The sequence below is a fragment of the Poecilia reticulata genome, linkage group LG5 (genome assembly GCF_000633615.1).
Source record: "Poecilia reticulata strain Guanapo linkage group LG5, Guppy_female_1.0+MT, whole genome shotgun sequence".
NCBI lineage: Eukaryota > Metazoa > Chordata > Actinopteri > Cyprinodontiformes > Poeciliidae > Poecilia > Poecilia reticulata.
In genome coordinates this window covers 6,056,773-6,072,479 of record NC_024335.1, presented here as the reverse complement: position 1 = coordinate 6,072,479, position 15,707 = coordinate 6,056,773, and the positions used below count along the sequence as shown (strand labels likewise).

Below are 15,707 nucleotides of genomic sequence, written 5' to 3'. Positions count from 1 at the left end.
GCCTTTATTGATGAAAGGATTTGTTTTTTAATGATTCAAAATTTTATTTTATTTCAGTGGCAACCTAATGATGTACATTAGTTTATACACTTTTGACTATATTTCCAAAATTTTAATTCAGTTCTGCRTATTTTTTCTTTATTTTTGCCTCATGTTTGAGGCAAAAACATGAGCCTCAAACATGAGGCTTATAAAAGAAACATTTCTATAAAAGAAATGTTTCTTTTATAATTAGAAACATTTTATAACCCTTAAGCAACCTCATCAAATGGATTAAACATCAATTTTTACTTTGTAAAAACCTAGGACACCCTGTGCTCTAAAAGCTAATGCGACCATCTATAATAATGAGTTTTAGTGAGATGCTTCTTGTAGCCTTCTGCCAGTCTCTGACGGTCTTATAAAAGTTTTGCCCACTTCTCACTTTCAGTTGTGAGATATTTAAGCAGTTTCTCGCATGTGCAACCTGTTTCACCCTTCATCATAYCAATAACATCAAGATTTGGACTATCACTTAACACTCAGCCAGTCCTGAGTGTTTTTATGGGTGTGTCTTAAGTTGTTATCATACCACAGGGTTCAAGCTTTAGTTTTTTGTTTTTTTGTTTTTTTTTTTTTCGCTTTCTGCTTATGCACCTCTGATATGGTTCCAGCTCGATACTTTCCAGTTGGTATGAGGGCCTTTTCCTGGAATTAAGTATTTGGTTTATTTCAAATATATAGACTTATCTGTCCAAAGAACACGATTTCAGAAGTTCTGGTCTTTCTCCATGTTCTGTCAAATTTCATGTTTTTTCTGCAAAGCAAAGGTTTCTTTCCTCCACACGACCCTCTATGGAAGTTAAACTCACCTGGCATCTTTCTGATTGTACTGGTATGCACTTTTATATCCACAGTTGTAAGACCTCTTGAAGGTTTTTCAAGACTTCTTTTCTTATAGTGTTGTAGGTTATTTTAAATACACTGGACRCAGAGAGGCAAAAGAAAGGAAGAGAGGCGGGGCAAAATGTTATTGGGAAACAGCAGAAATGACAAATACGGATAAAGATAATACACGAAAACTAGAAGTCTGGTCTACACCTGCAGAAAGCGATAAAAAAACAGAACTGAGATATCAGAGCGACAAAGAACACATGGGTAAAACACTTCTGCACAGCACACGGTGCTAGTTAATACAAAAAGTATTTAGTGGGAACCGTAACCCAAAAAGGGCTAAACGCCTGAATCCAAACAATTGTTGCACGCGCTTCATCATCCGTAACATGCATGCATAATTCAGTTAAGAGAGCGAAACTCAAAGGCCTTTTTGTGTCAGAAGAGTTGTTAAAAACTAAAAGCGATAAAAGTGCTTGTTTTGATTTATGTTCCATAATTTCTATATTTTTAGATTTTCTGGCAATAAAGTAAAATAATTTGCCCTTATGTTCTCTGACATCGTCATTTGAGGTYTTTTTGAACTTTTATCATCTCAAACTCTTGCATGGCCTCGGAACTGCCTCGGGTAATCTTGCATTTACAGACTGACAGTTAAATTTCCGACTTCTAACTGAATAACCGAGCGTTGATTGAATAAAGCCTTCTCTTCTTTACGCTCTGTCCGGAGGCATGAAGTTACAAATAGATGGTGGGAAGCTGGCAAGAGCTCAAACATAGAGTGGCATTGATTTATTCACATCGGCCCAGTCTGCGAGGCCTTCCTCTCCCTCAGTTGCTGGTCTTCGTCGCCTATACGTCATGGCTGGTATATTTGTGTATACGCTCGTCTGTATAAGCAGTCTGCTGAGTTCTCTCCCTTGGGTTCCTGGCCGGGTGCGCGGGGTGCCTCTTCCTCCCCAGCTGTGAGGAGCAGGGCTCTGACACGGCCTGTCCCTTCAGCTTCACTCTGAACGTTTGACACGCCGAGCTCAGAGGTCAGCCTGACCTACTTTTTCCCTGGCGGCCCTTCTGCTGAGCTGCGGCGCTTCTCAGCGGGAAGAGGGGGGGGTGGTGCTGGCTGTGAGGGCGGAGCTGCCTACGCCTCCACTACTGTCCTGGTGAGTTAAATCACCGGCATTTGTTCGGAGACACGTTCCTGTGTGCGCACGCGGCTTKCAAGGTGTGTAGGAGGTATCCCACATACACACACTCACACACTCAAAGGCTCACTCTGAGGTTGGATGTAGAGAACTCTGTGGGGGTTGCAGGTAAGATGCTAGGCTGCACTTGGGCGAGACCCCCTGCAGAGAGCTCTGTCTCTCTCACTCTGTGTACGTCTGCTAACACCTTCTGACCTCTTCCTCCTACTTAATTTCCCTCTGCCGTAGATCTRCATACCTGCTTCATATCTGCTGATAACCTGCTGTCTACGGGGTTCCTACACAAGTCTGGAATGTGATTGCAGCATCTTTCAGGTCTGGATATGTATGGGGGGAACGGTGTCTAAAAAAAGTGAATTTCAAGACTTTATTCCCATTGTCTCAATGTTCCTTCCTTCTTTTTGTTTCTTGGCTCATGTCCCTTTGTCCATCATGCTTGTCCTGCTTTCCTCCATTGATTGTATCCTATCTAGGTCTGTCACAATAACAAATTTTACTGAATGATAAATTGCCCCAGTAATTATTGCCATAAACAATAACATTGTTATTTTGAGACCATTTTCAAGTCATGTGTTAACAATGGCATAAAAATGCACGTTTGCCCTCTCAATCACTGATGAACTTTAGTTTTGTGAAACCACTTCACACTGGAACTGGAACATCTAAAATAAAACATCCCAACCAAAACAATAAAAAAAAAATCGATTATGATGTCTGTGTAAACAAACTCGCCCAATTGACTAATTGCTTATTGTGAGGAGCTTACTCAGATCTTCTGTCTTTCTTTCCTTATATCTATTTTTAGACGGCTTTCCAATCTGTTTTTTCTCTCTTTCTGYGGGTATAGAGGAAGATTTTTAGTTTTCTTTAGCCTTCTTCTCTATCGTCATCTTTGCTCTTCCATTTAAACATGCTACATATTTAAATCCTGCATACTATAGGAAGATCTGCTGTAGTTTCATAGTGACATTTTTTCAGCAGGTTTTAAAATAAAGACCTGGAACTCTGGAGGTTTTAGGGCAATAGTTTGCTGCRGGATTTTTTTAAAATGAAAGTTGCATAAGAACTTTGTACTTTGCACAGACCTGCTTTCTATATCCTTAGTTTTTCATCTCTTATGGCCCAGCAGGAGCATAGTGGAGCAGGAAAGTATGKTTCATTAAAAAATAAACTTCTGCACCAAGCCACTCCCGCTTGACTGTATCAATGATTTAGAACAAACAGACGTTCCTTAATGGAACGAGCCACCTCTCTTCACCTCCCATCTGCGTGGCATTAGGTGGCCCCCATTTTTAGATGCAGACTGTGGAGGAAAATGTCTGTGGAGTACTTGTGGTTCTGTGGAACCGTAAAGCTTGTTTTAGAAACCGTCCCATCAGATCCTCTCTGGTTTCACACATTTCAGGGATTCCAAGTAGCATTGGCTGACCAAGCAAAGAATGTCTTATCTGTTTGTCACTCTCCACTATGCATGATGAGGCACTTTGCTGTGTTCATCCAAGCTGAGGCTTTACTATTGWTGGAGTAGGGGAGGAAATGCAACCAGAAGAACAAAACATTTATCTTCATGCTGTATTTTGCGGAGATGCCAGAGTTGGTTCAAGCGGCCTGCATCAGCAAACACACAACAATAAGGTTAACYGTTTACCTCGGCTGCCCTGGAGTCTTCAGGTTACTGGGGTCTCAGTGGATCTATTTGTCAAGTCTGCATGACATTTTAGATCTGATTCTGCAAGCTTGGATTTTTTTTTTCTGCTTCACAACTGTGCACAATCTCACTTGGTAGGAAAAGTGAGGCGCCCGTGGCTTAATTACGTTCAGACCACAGAGTTCTGATCACAGTGCAAGTCTGAGCACTTCCTTATCTCGATGTGAAGCTCAGAGAGCATTGTGGCCAAAATAATAATGCTATGAGGTGTCCATAACATTATCATGGTGAGAGGAAAGGATTTTTCATGTCTTTAATTTTACTACATCATTTYACTAATKTTTTATTWAAAAAATTATGTAAAATAAACTTAACTGTCCAATTGTCAACATGATGGTTTAAATTAGTTGTTGTAAATCGTGTGMCTTTTACATTTTTCTGTTCCTTGTTTAACTTGTATAGATTATAATGTCAGCCATCTCTCAATGTTTGTCCACCTGTCCAGCCATTCACTCAGATGGAAATGTAAAATGGCCAAAAAGTTGTTTAATTTGAGGCTGGAAAAGTGTACAACTTTYGGTTTTAAAAATATGCCAAAATAACTAGAACTTCCTTGTTCTGTCTGTTTCTTGTCTTCTTTGGATGGGCAGAGCTGAACTTAATTTTGTTGTGCTTCAACAAAAGCATTCTGAAATGTAACGTTTTATTATAAACATTTACCCTCTGCCGCTGGTACACCTTACCAGAAGTGGGGTTGGTCCTTCTTTTGTGCTCAGAACTCCCTGATTCTTCATTGTATGAATTCAGCAAGCTGTAAGAAACATTGCTCAGATTTTGATCCATATTGACACGGTAGCATCATGCATTTGCTGCAGGTTTGTCTGYTGCACATCCACGATGCAAATCTCCCGTTCCACCACATTACAAAGGTGCTATATGGACCTGAGAWCTGCTGACCGTGGAGGATATTGGAGGACAGTGAACTCATTGTCAAACTGTTTGAACTTTGTGACATTATCCCCTRAAGGGTGGGGAACACCTGTCATGAAAGGGATGTAAATAGTCAGTAACGATTCACAGGTAGGTTGTGAGGGTTTATTGATGTTCAACAGGAACTAGGAGTGCACCGATTTATCAACGCTGGTTTTCTTAAATTTGGGAGATTGKTGATCGGCCGATACTTCCATGTGAAGCCAACCTTKKCCAATAATCTTATCTACCTCAGAAATGGTCTAAATATCAACCATTGTCCTCTTCTGCTCTGCCTTTAGAGAGGTTTTACTGATAGACCGGCCCACCAAGTCGTGTCTGCACGTTTGCAGATGACAATAGTCACCCTTCTTGTTGCCAACTCAACAACTTTCTTGCTACATTTAGCAACATTTCAGACAAAAAAAAAAAAAAGGTATCAGGGAAAATCGGCATTGGCAGATAGATTGATAATTGACAATCAACCAGAAAACTGCACCCCTAACATAAACTAATGGTCCCAAAGTGTGCTAATCAGAAATATCTACCAAACCAATACATCCCCGATACCAGAACCAAATTCTGACCCTACCATCTCAGTGTTGCAGCTGAGATGAACAGTCTTCGAACCAGGCAATCTCTTGTTGTCCATTTTTGATCAGCCTGTTTGGATTGGACTCTACAGTTACAGCTAACAGCCGGGGCTTTTGTTTTGGTCCTTCAGCTGTATCCCATCTGCCTGATGGCGCTGCAGTTGCCTCTGTCATTTCAAACCAGTCTGCATCAACAAGACACTTTYATACAACTTCTGCTCCCTGGATATTTAGTTTGTGTTGGACCACCAAGAGATGGTCATGTATGAAAATCACAGTAGATTGAAAGGCTCTGAACACAATCAACCAAGCCATGTTCAAACTCACTTAAATCTGGTGCTCAATGTGGACTTAATGGATGATGGGGCTTGTTGCTTAAATGAAATCTTTGTAATATTGAAAACCCAATTTATTGTCAGGGCTGGAACATCACTRGTTGTGAATTTTACAGCATACAATGTAACAAACCACTCCAGATATATTTCTTTTTACTTTAGTAGCTCTGATGTCCAAAATGAAATCAAATGAAAGCAACAGCACAGTTATCGCCTTGAACTGTTTACTCTGTTTCTGTACAAGAGAGTAGTTAGCTTTTTCTTTAAGTGAAATGATCTTTTAGTGAATACTAAAATGTAAGTGTCAATATGCAATCTGAAATCTCAGTTTTAGCCCATGTGTTCATAAAGGCCTTTCTCTGGTTGGGAGAAATTCAATATTTCAGTCACAAAAGTCAGAGCCTTGAATGAGCTGATTTACTAAAGGAATAATGATCACTGAATCCTACACAGTGGAGGATGACTGTAGCTTGGAGGTGAGGAGGGTTGCCCTTTCATGCTGTAAAGTCTGCCTCATACTAAAGGTGATTTATATCCGTTTTGATCCTCAGAATTGTTTAAGAGGGTGGTATTATGAAAAGTGAACTTTTTGGGGATTTTCATCATGCTTTAATGTTAATCCCTCATCAAAAACATACCTGGAGTGTTGCTTTGATTCTTTCTTGAATGTTTCAGAAATTCTTGAATCTCCTCTGGCAACCATTTGGAGGTGTYTATTTCGCCTATTTCCACAAAGCTCCTCCTCTCAGCTGCAGACTCCAACCGAGCTGCCAACTCACAGAGCAYTCGGCTTCTGCAGACTAGCGGCAGCAGCACCTGGTGGAACCATATGTCTGCTGAGCTTATCATAGGAACTACAACACTCCTAAGAATGGTTGTAAACTGTATTTATGGATGGCCTGGTTTTTGTGTTGACTTACTGAAGTGGAAGTGTTAGAAAAGGTAGAAAGTTCTTAAAGAGACGGAGCCCCAATTTCAAGGTGTCAGATATGGCTATGATGTGAAGTCAAATTTGACATGTACATCATTTTCATAACAGCTGAGGGTAACATAGTTACTTGGTTGTGCTACAAAATGGCATTATGTGGAAAATACATAATACCCATCCTTGAATATTTCACCAAGCCATAATTATGTATTAAAGAGCCATGTTGGCTGAATTGTGGTCATTCAGAGGTTTAGTCAGTGGGATTGACAACATTTCTCTCTCCGATGATGTGGTTAACTTTTATGATGAATCAGTGGGAAGTTATCTCTCTACCCAGGGTTCTTTCACATTCTAGAAAAGCATAAAATTTTATTACTTTTCATGTCTGGATAAGTGTTAAATATGGGAAATCGTAAACACTTAATTTCCTGTCCCAATGTCTGACTCCATCAGTTCATGAATTGATCCATTCTGCTGGTCATTGGTTCATTTCGACGTCCATCCAGCCATACGTTATTGTGTTTGTTCCTTTCGCTCATCTTTCCATCTATRTTTCCATAAATCATTCATCCTTWCAGGTTCTATAGTTAAAGMCTGACCTAAATACCAGCAGTAAACTCTTATTTGTATTCCTTCCTGGCACTGAGAACCTAACTGATTCAAGTCTGTAAAGGTCTGAAATGCTAACATGAAAAATGTGGTGTCTCTCGTCTGTCTCTCACAGAGCGCCTCTCTCGGCTTATCCTTTGCATTTCATTGTGACCATCAGTCAATGCCGGCCCATAAAGTGGAGTGGATGCAGATCCACTGGCGATGTCGAGCCCTCCGGTGGTCTGGCTGCAGCTGGTTCATGGGGTGGCGGCCTGGGGGGGTYTTGCTGTTGCTGGRGGACCTAGARTCTGCAATCTCACCTGCATAGTTTCTTAAACCCATCCCTCCTTTCATATCAGGCAGCTGGATGCATCTCCCAATCCACCAGTGTGGACCAGCTCGTAACACAGTAATGAGTTAACTTTCAGAATGATCTACATAATTTATTTCCAGCCCCCACAGGAGGCTGCTAGAGCATTAATTAATATCAGGCCTTGCTATCAGCAGCCATCCCAGTGTGGGATTCCTTCTTGCTCCTATTTCTGGCACCCGTGGAATTTGATATGATGTGCAGCCYAAATGGAGTTCTTTCGATGAGATGAAATCTATGTTTCACAGCCTTTAAGCCCTTGTTTGACTGTAAATCAATGGGGGAAAGAAGATGTAAAAGTGTGTGAACTCGTTGCTATGGGCACCCGTGTTTTTGCTTTGTTACGAAATACTTTGTACAATCAGCATTTTTGATAGGTTTACTTACCTCGCCACCTTTCTCTCTCTTTGTTTTCCCCCACAGAACTCAATACGGCACAATCTGTCGCTAAACAAATGTTTTCTCAAAGTGCCTCGCTCCAAAGATGACCCTGGAAAGGTAAGACTGATACATTATTTTAATCACGGTCAGTTAAAGACTGCATGAAAGTGAAGGGGGGGGGAGAAAATGTGTTAAATTTCAACTAAGCAGACTCTGTTGGCTGAACACACAGCTGAAACATTTTTGGGGTCTGTGTGTTATGCTCTCCCTGGTAGAAAAATGTTACCTTTGAATGACTGCCAGGACTCTGACAGACTGAAAACGGAAGGAATGCTCATTTTCTTACGAACGTCACACACATGCGTTTTAAATGTGAAATGAAATGGATGTTTATTTTATTATTATCTTTGAACCAACACAGGCAGTAGACGTAGATATATGAAGTAAAAGTTTTGGACAGAAAAATGTAGAAGGGCAGAACGATTCCAGAAACAATTGTCCCTGAAGTATTAAAAAAAATAAATAAATCTGCTCTCATTTGTTTCCAGCTCAGCTCTCCTCCTGTTTTCCTCCTCTCTATAAGAATATATAGTCCATGTTAATTTGACATTTAAATCTCAGTAGGACCACCTACTGTTGCTATTTTAGCTCGATCTACTTCCCAATCTCAAGCGACATCAGCCTGATGAGAAAGATCCCCTGATGGACTGCGAGGGGGTTTAAAGACCCCCACTCAGAGGGGCAGCTCAGTAACCTAGAACGTCTTTAGGATAAACTCAGATATGTGATAAATTCATTACATACACAGAGGAATATGAATATTTCAAGCGTTTATTTTTGTTTATTTTGGTGATATTATTTTACATCAGACTAATCAAAAAAGGATTCTTTTTATATAAAAATACGAACTGACTGAAAAGTGGCTCTGCATTATGTTTGTGACTCCTTTCGCATGAATTATTGCATCAGTGCAGCGAGGCATGGCTGCTGAGGTGCTAAAAAAGCCAAGGTTGCTTTAACACTGATCTTCATCTTGTTAGCATTGTTGACTCTGTTATCTCACGTTTACTCCATAGTTTCTCTATGGAGTTTAAGTCAGACCAGCGTTTGGTCAATGCTGCACAGTGATACCATGGTCACTAATGGTCAAGATGGGTTTGGTGCTTCTGGCAATGTGGGCAGGTACCAAATCCTGCTGGAAGATGAAATCAGGATCACTAAGAAGCAGTGTTTCTCAAACGTTTTCAGGCTCTGGACCACTTGGCAAACATTCACAAACCACCTAATTTGAAATTGCCCCCACAATAACACATAATCTTAATATATAGAACCTGAAATGAAAATATTAGTCTCTTAACTCAGTCTTTGTTCATCCTAATGTGAAGGGTGGCTCTGCTTTGGATAAAACCATGAACAACTTGGAGTGTTTTGAGTTATTTACACATTATGAAATTGTGGATTCTAAGCTTTCCAATGATGGAAAACACATGGAAAACAAAAAAGTTCTTTACTACAAGAGTTGTGTGCACTAATACCATTTTAAGGCTGTTTGTAATTAGAAGCGAGTTGCTTTGGCAAAAATAAACACTTTCTTTCAGCCAGTAGATAGCGCAATGTAAATAGTTTTACTTTAGGTGTTCAGATGCAGTTAATCAGCGTGGGGCGCAGACCTAGATCTTGATGCCTGTGGCGGGCTGTATTTTATAATAATGTTCAAAAACATAAGCTCTGAAACTCACCCTGAGAAACTTTCCACCAGTTTCTTCAGGTTTTATTTTCASTGACCCGGTCTTAAGCCACTTATCCATTATTATTTTCAAACACGATCCTTTAGTAAGCCAGCTGTAGTGTCGCACTTTGAGCTCATGTCACAGCAAATGAACGGTTGTTTACATGCAGTAGGTTGCGGACCACTGGTTATTAAAGCACTGTGATTTTGTTGATGCTCTTATATTAAAATGTGACTGGATGTTCTGTTGAGAGGGGCAGGATTAAACGTGACCTGCCATTATCATATCTAAGTGCTTAATAAGTCTTCTAATAGTTATGACGTTCAGCTTGGGAAATTAGATAATTAAATAAAAGTCTGTTGCCAGAGAAGGAATCTAGCAATGTTTCTTCAAAATAAAGTCCAATTACAGATATTAATTTAATCTAATCAGGTGTGGCTCATGAAAAACGCTTCCCTTTAGAAACGCCTACTTTGTCTGCAGACATGCCTACTTCTCGAATGGGTTATGATTCACAATCTTAAGGCTGCAATTACATCTCAATTACTTTTGGACACTTTCTCCTTCCACTCATCTTTTTATTGATATGCTGTAGTCTTTCAGCATGATTTTTTTTAAAGCTTTAAATAATGATCTTCAACTTTAATTAACTCTAAATATATTGCTGTTTGTAATTAACCTATATACAATTTTTTTTTTTTTGCCAAATTACTCAAATAAGCCATTAAATGATGATTTAATTTATTGAGCTTCACCTGTATGGTGACTGTGTGCATAGGTCCAGCTGCAGCCAAACCCAGATATCATCTATGTCCTGCCAGAACACACACTACATATGCTCAGGCAGCAACACAAATAATTATATGCACACACCAACACACGCGCGTGAAGAGCTACACCAGGCTGTGTAGAGGATGGGGACTGAATGCTAATTTCATGTTTTGCTGTAATCCTCTGATATTGACACTCCTGGGAGCTGCTCCACTAAATACAAAATAATCTATTGCAGTATGGATCCCATTCCAAATGCATGGCCAACATGTTCGCATCCTTAATGTTTAATTTGGAATTTTCCTCACTGCCTTTCCCCCCCTGAAGACAACTTCAAAGAGCTGCTAGCCGGTCTTGATATGTTGCATCAATATTGTAATGTGGCAGGAATATGAGAACTGCTGGTTGCACGAGATAGGAGAGTCATGTCGCTCCCTGTCAGTGAGATGGTGTAAGAGATGACGGTTAGTATTGTGCACATGCAGAGGTAAGAAACGCAATGTGAAGTCTGCCTGTAACAATCCTCATTTTAATTGAGCTACGGCTTCATTCTTGTTTGTTTGTCGCTCCGAAATTTACATTAAAAAGAGGAAGCAGGTGACGTAATTTATGCTAACGCATGAAAATGAGCTGTGTCATTTGGAGGAAGAGGAGATCTGCTGTTGGGATCTGTTTTCATTGAACAAACAAAACAAACTTTACCTCCTTCGTCTTCTGACCACAGAAAACGCTGCGGCTTTGCTCTGTTTTTGCCCCAGACTTCGACACACTTGACTTGGCATTGCTACAGTATACTGCTGTATTTGTGAATAATTTAATGAGTCTTTATATATTATTCTTTTTTTTCCTGCAAACTCTCTTGGGTTGAGTGGAGGGAAATGCAGAAACTCTCATCCCATGAGGGTTAACTTATTCCTCTCGCTCTCTCAATTAAAAGAAACAACAACCATGCCCAGCTTTGTCTGTGCGACAAAAAACTAGGAAGCGTTCGGTCCGTTTTGCCRATTTTTAACCACTGCGGTTTGAGAGAAGATCAAATGTAGAGATTTTGTCAAAACTTTTTTTCGTCTCTAGTTGAACCTTTCATCAGAGTGTGTGCTTTATTCAGCCATGGCCCATATCTATATAGGAGTATCCATGTGTTTGCTTATTTGTGGTGTGAATTATTTATCCTCTGAGGACAATGTTAATTGACCCCAAAGCTGCGCACATTCTCAAAGTTAGAATTTAAACCCACCAGATCCAGCCTTGGTGTGTGAGAGCTGTGAAAATAACACACTGGCTGGTGTAACAGAGCAAAGCGATGTGTTTGCTGCAGTTCTGGGGTCTGTTGTTCTGAGAATCTCCTATGGAAATATCAATTATTCTCTCAGTTAAGGAAGTGATTTCCAAGGCGCTGATCTTATTTCCTCTCGACAGTTGAGATCTTATCAGGAATTGTGAAAAATATTGAAAACAAATTCACAACCCATACAGCCTTAGGGTAAGAATCTTGCTCTTTATAAAGTTGAGCGTTATTCCTGTTGCCTTCCAGGTGKAACGCTATTGAAAAATAAATTAATTGAGGCCAAATGGAAAGGTAAATAATGCAGGTTGGTGGTGGAGTTCCCTCTTCTCCATTAGCCTTGCTCAGACCTAGAAGGGAGCAGCACGGAAATGCGAGCGCTACCTTGATTGCTGAGCCTATTTTCTTCATCCTTGGCAGYAGCGCTCACTCTGGGTTCAGTACCCGAGGCCCAGGAAGCACAGCTGCAGGAAAGGCTTAACATTTTACCACCGCCGCTGCTCAGCGAGGAGAGAAAGCCCAGCCTTTCTTCCTAACAAAGACCTCCTACACTCAGCACAACCTTTAACCACTCGACTATCAGCTCCAATAAAGATTTCGGCTGATAAGGCAGACGGTGAAGGCAGAGGGGAAACTTCCTGACTTCCTTTTTCCTTTTCTTGGTTTMCTGTCTGGCTGTACACAAATTGTTTATATTCCACTGTAATAAAGTTATGAAAACAATCCTTGGTATCAGTTCACAGATMTGCTGTTTGTCTGCAGGGCTCCTACTGGGCCATTGACACCAACCCGAAGGAGGACGCTTTGCCGACTCGGCCAAAGAAGAGGCCACGGTCTGGAGAGCGGGTGAGTTGCTTCAAATCCAAAAGAAAACTCTTTCTGCATCCATCCTTAACTCAAGTGTTGAGATCAGCTTGGTTCAGCTTTTAYTGGTGGGTACATCTCACCACATTTGACAATTTCAGTCAAAAGTTCACAAACATTCTTCATCAGAATCCAAGCCAGGTCAAAATTCTACATATTGATTAGGTTTCGATCAATGCCTTATTTCTGTGTCCACTCAATAATTAAACTCACTTGACCGGGGACATTTGCACTGGTTTTCCAAGAAGTTCCAGTGTATGAAAGACTTGGTGGTTTATGGATTGTCCATGGACTGGTTTTCTCCAGGTGCTCCGTCCAAAATCATGACTGGTAGGTTGTTGGGTTCAACCTGTCCAGGATGAACCCAACAACTGCTGGAGATGGGCATCAGGGACTCTGGTATCCTGAAAATAAAAACAAGTCTAGACTTATTTTTAGTCTAGACTTTGGTTTCCCAAATTTTTTTATATAATTTTCAGTTTGGGTCAGATTGTTGAAACTTGGCAGCTATTATCCGTTTTAACAGGACTGAGTGGTAAAATCAATTTTGTCAGTTGATCAAATTTTTGGTAAATTTTTTGAAAATCTGGGTTTTCTTTATCACCAATACACCCCTTGTGCTTCTRTAGAATAATGTCAGCATATCCAAGGCCCACCATCTGGTTTGACGAGCTGTTTTAGAGCTTCTTTTTATGTGAACTTTGAACTCAGGTCAACTCTGCAACAATTTAAAAGGGCCGGCTATTTTTTGTATTTTTTTTATTAGAATAAGGTCATATTATAAAATAATACTAGAATAAAGTCTTTATTACCAGAATAAAGTTGAAATATCAGAATGAAGAAGTAATTTTATGAGAACTCCAACATGAAACATAAATTATTTATCCATGATTTTTTTTTTCAATTAATATGACTTTTTTCTCAAAATTTTAAGATGTTCTTCTGGTAAAATTGTGTCTTTATTCTGCTAATATTATTACTATATTTTTAGGATTATACAAAAATTACAGGGATGATTGGAAAAAAAAAAACACTTTTTGAAAATATTATTTGTCATTTGTAATTTCTTTTTTAGCAAAAAATAAGAGAAATCAATGAAAATTTGAAATCAAAATCTGGTATGGAAAAAAAAAGTGAGATTTTATTTATATGCCTTTTTATGGGAGGATCCTAATTTCACTTTTCTAGAACTTTACATACAGCTACTCTCTCTGTGGTTCATCTTTAAAACCCACATGCAAGAAAAACTGATTGAAATATATGACGGATGACAGATTTAACATATTTAGTGTTAAAAAATTTATTACAGATTATACAGAAAGCTGATAAATACATTAAATATACCATAATTAACAATTCAACTATAAGTGTGTTGCTCATAATCTTTTAACCTTTTTTAAAAAACTGACTTCAGCTCAGCTTTAATTAGGCTTAGCAGTTGTCAAATAACTATCTAGAAATATGTTAGAATTTGTTGATTGCAAAAAGTGCTTGTTTTTTTCTTGAGCTAGTTCTGGACATTTTATCCAAATATTGGTGAGGATGTATGTACACATCTGGGTCTTTAGGTGTATTGTGCAATCAGATTTAATTAATCAGAACCACTGCAGTTTAGTTTAGAATGATCCAGCTCTGGAAAAGGGCACAGCTCAAATACATCAGTAAAACCAAGAACTATTKCATGAGTTTTTTCTACTTGTACATATATCTGCAGGCTATTAAATACACTCTTTGCAATAGCCTGACTCTGGAGCATCGCTGTACACACACGGTGTGTTAAAGCAATTGATTACGCTGATTAAGGACACTAGTGTGCATAAGTCACACATTTGTCTGATATGTTCATATAGACATGATGCAAAATGCAGCTTTACCGTCAGTTTTCAGCAAAGCCCTCCTGATGCAGTATTGCTCATTTGAGTGCGACACAAAAGAGCGCACAAAGTGAAGAGAATGTTTTTCTGTAATACAAACGCTCTGTGTTTAAACCCCTCCCCCACCGAGGCACCGTCTGCCCAAAAGGCTTTCCATTAAGAGTCACAGACATTGAAATTGAGTTTTTCTCTTTTTTTGAAATCTCATTTATATTTATCATGAATTTAAAAAGTGGTATTGTTGGCAGCCAATCCTCTTACAGTAAGCAGTTTTGGGAGACGGGCATAGCAGAGTTATCTTTGACAACACTGCATATACGGCAAGAAGAGGGCATGTATGTGCAACATTGTATGTCTGATTGGGAGTGAGAGTCGGGGAGGAAGGGGGGGATCTTTTAAAAAAAAAATCTCAGTTCAAAGATGACCTAAATAAAGGTGTTGCTCCATTTTGGTTTTATATTTGGTATCTTGCAGATGCATCTGGTGTTAGTTTATGTGTTTATACCTTTAATATAGGCCGCTCTATTCAGCCCTCTGTGGTGAGATCCAGTGTTTGTAATAATTGGATTATTTATTTATTTWTTTTATTGTTCTGCCTCTACACCCCCCTCTTTCCTCCCCACCTCCACAGGCTTCCACACCATACAGCCTGGATTCAGAGTCTTTGGGGATGGACTGTATGATCTCTGGAAGTGCCTCTCCAACGCTGGCAATCAACACTGTGACTAACAAGGTACTACAGCAAGCCATCCAGCCTCCAGCTCCAACACACACCTGGCTCCACGGCTGCACCCTGACCCCGCCCACTTCTCCAACCACCTACAGCACTATTCCCCACAGAGAGAGGCACACTCTCGTGGAGGGGAGATGCTGGCACTCACAAGCATCTGCTCATGTGCCTAAAGCTTCTCTCCTCTGCAACCCACACCAAAATACACAACGAGCTGCCCCTGTTCTACTTCTTTCCTGCACAACAACCAGACTCCTGTAATGTTCTGCATAGAAATCCAACGCTCACACTGATACTGAGACATTATACCTTCTCATACACTTGAAACTGAGCGCTTCTCACGCTCTGTGTCATGTGTGAAACTCGAGGCTCGGGGGCCAAATCTGGCCCGCCAAAGTTTTTTTTGTGTGGCCCTCTAAATAGAGGGACACATGACAAGAAGCTTCAGGATAAGAGTTCTGTTCTTAAATATGATGTTGTCAGTCAAATCAAAGCAGTTTTTATCCATTTACTCCCAAATTACATCAATTAGTCCCTTCAGTCTTTTGAGGTTCCTTGATTGT

The 15,707-nt window shown here is 39.9% G+C and overlaps 1 protein-coding gene across 1 annotated transcript in view; it reads left to right on the top strand.

Annotated features, from left to right (window-relative positions):
* Window positions 1–15,707, top strand: part of foxj3 (forkhead box J3) — a 93,408-nt gene that overhangs the window by 51,368 nt on the left and 26,333 nt on the right. The window contains exons 2-4 of the mRNA XM_008408620.2: window positions 7,933–8,007; window positions 12,439–12,522; window positions 15,046–15,147. Of these exons, the coding sequence (XP_008406842.1) occupies window positions 7,933–8,007; window positions 12,439–12,522; window positions 15,046–15,147 (261 nt within the window). The remainder of the gene's footprint in view (window positions 1–7,932; window positions 8,008–12,438; window positions 12,523–15,045; window positions 15,148–15,707) is intronic.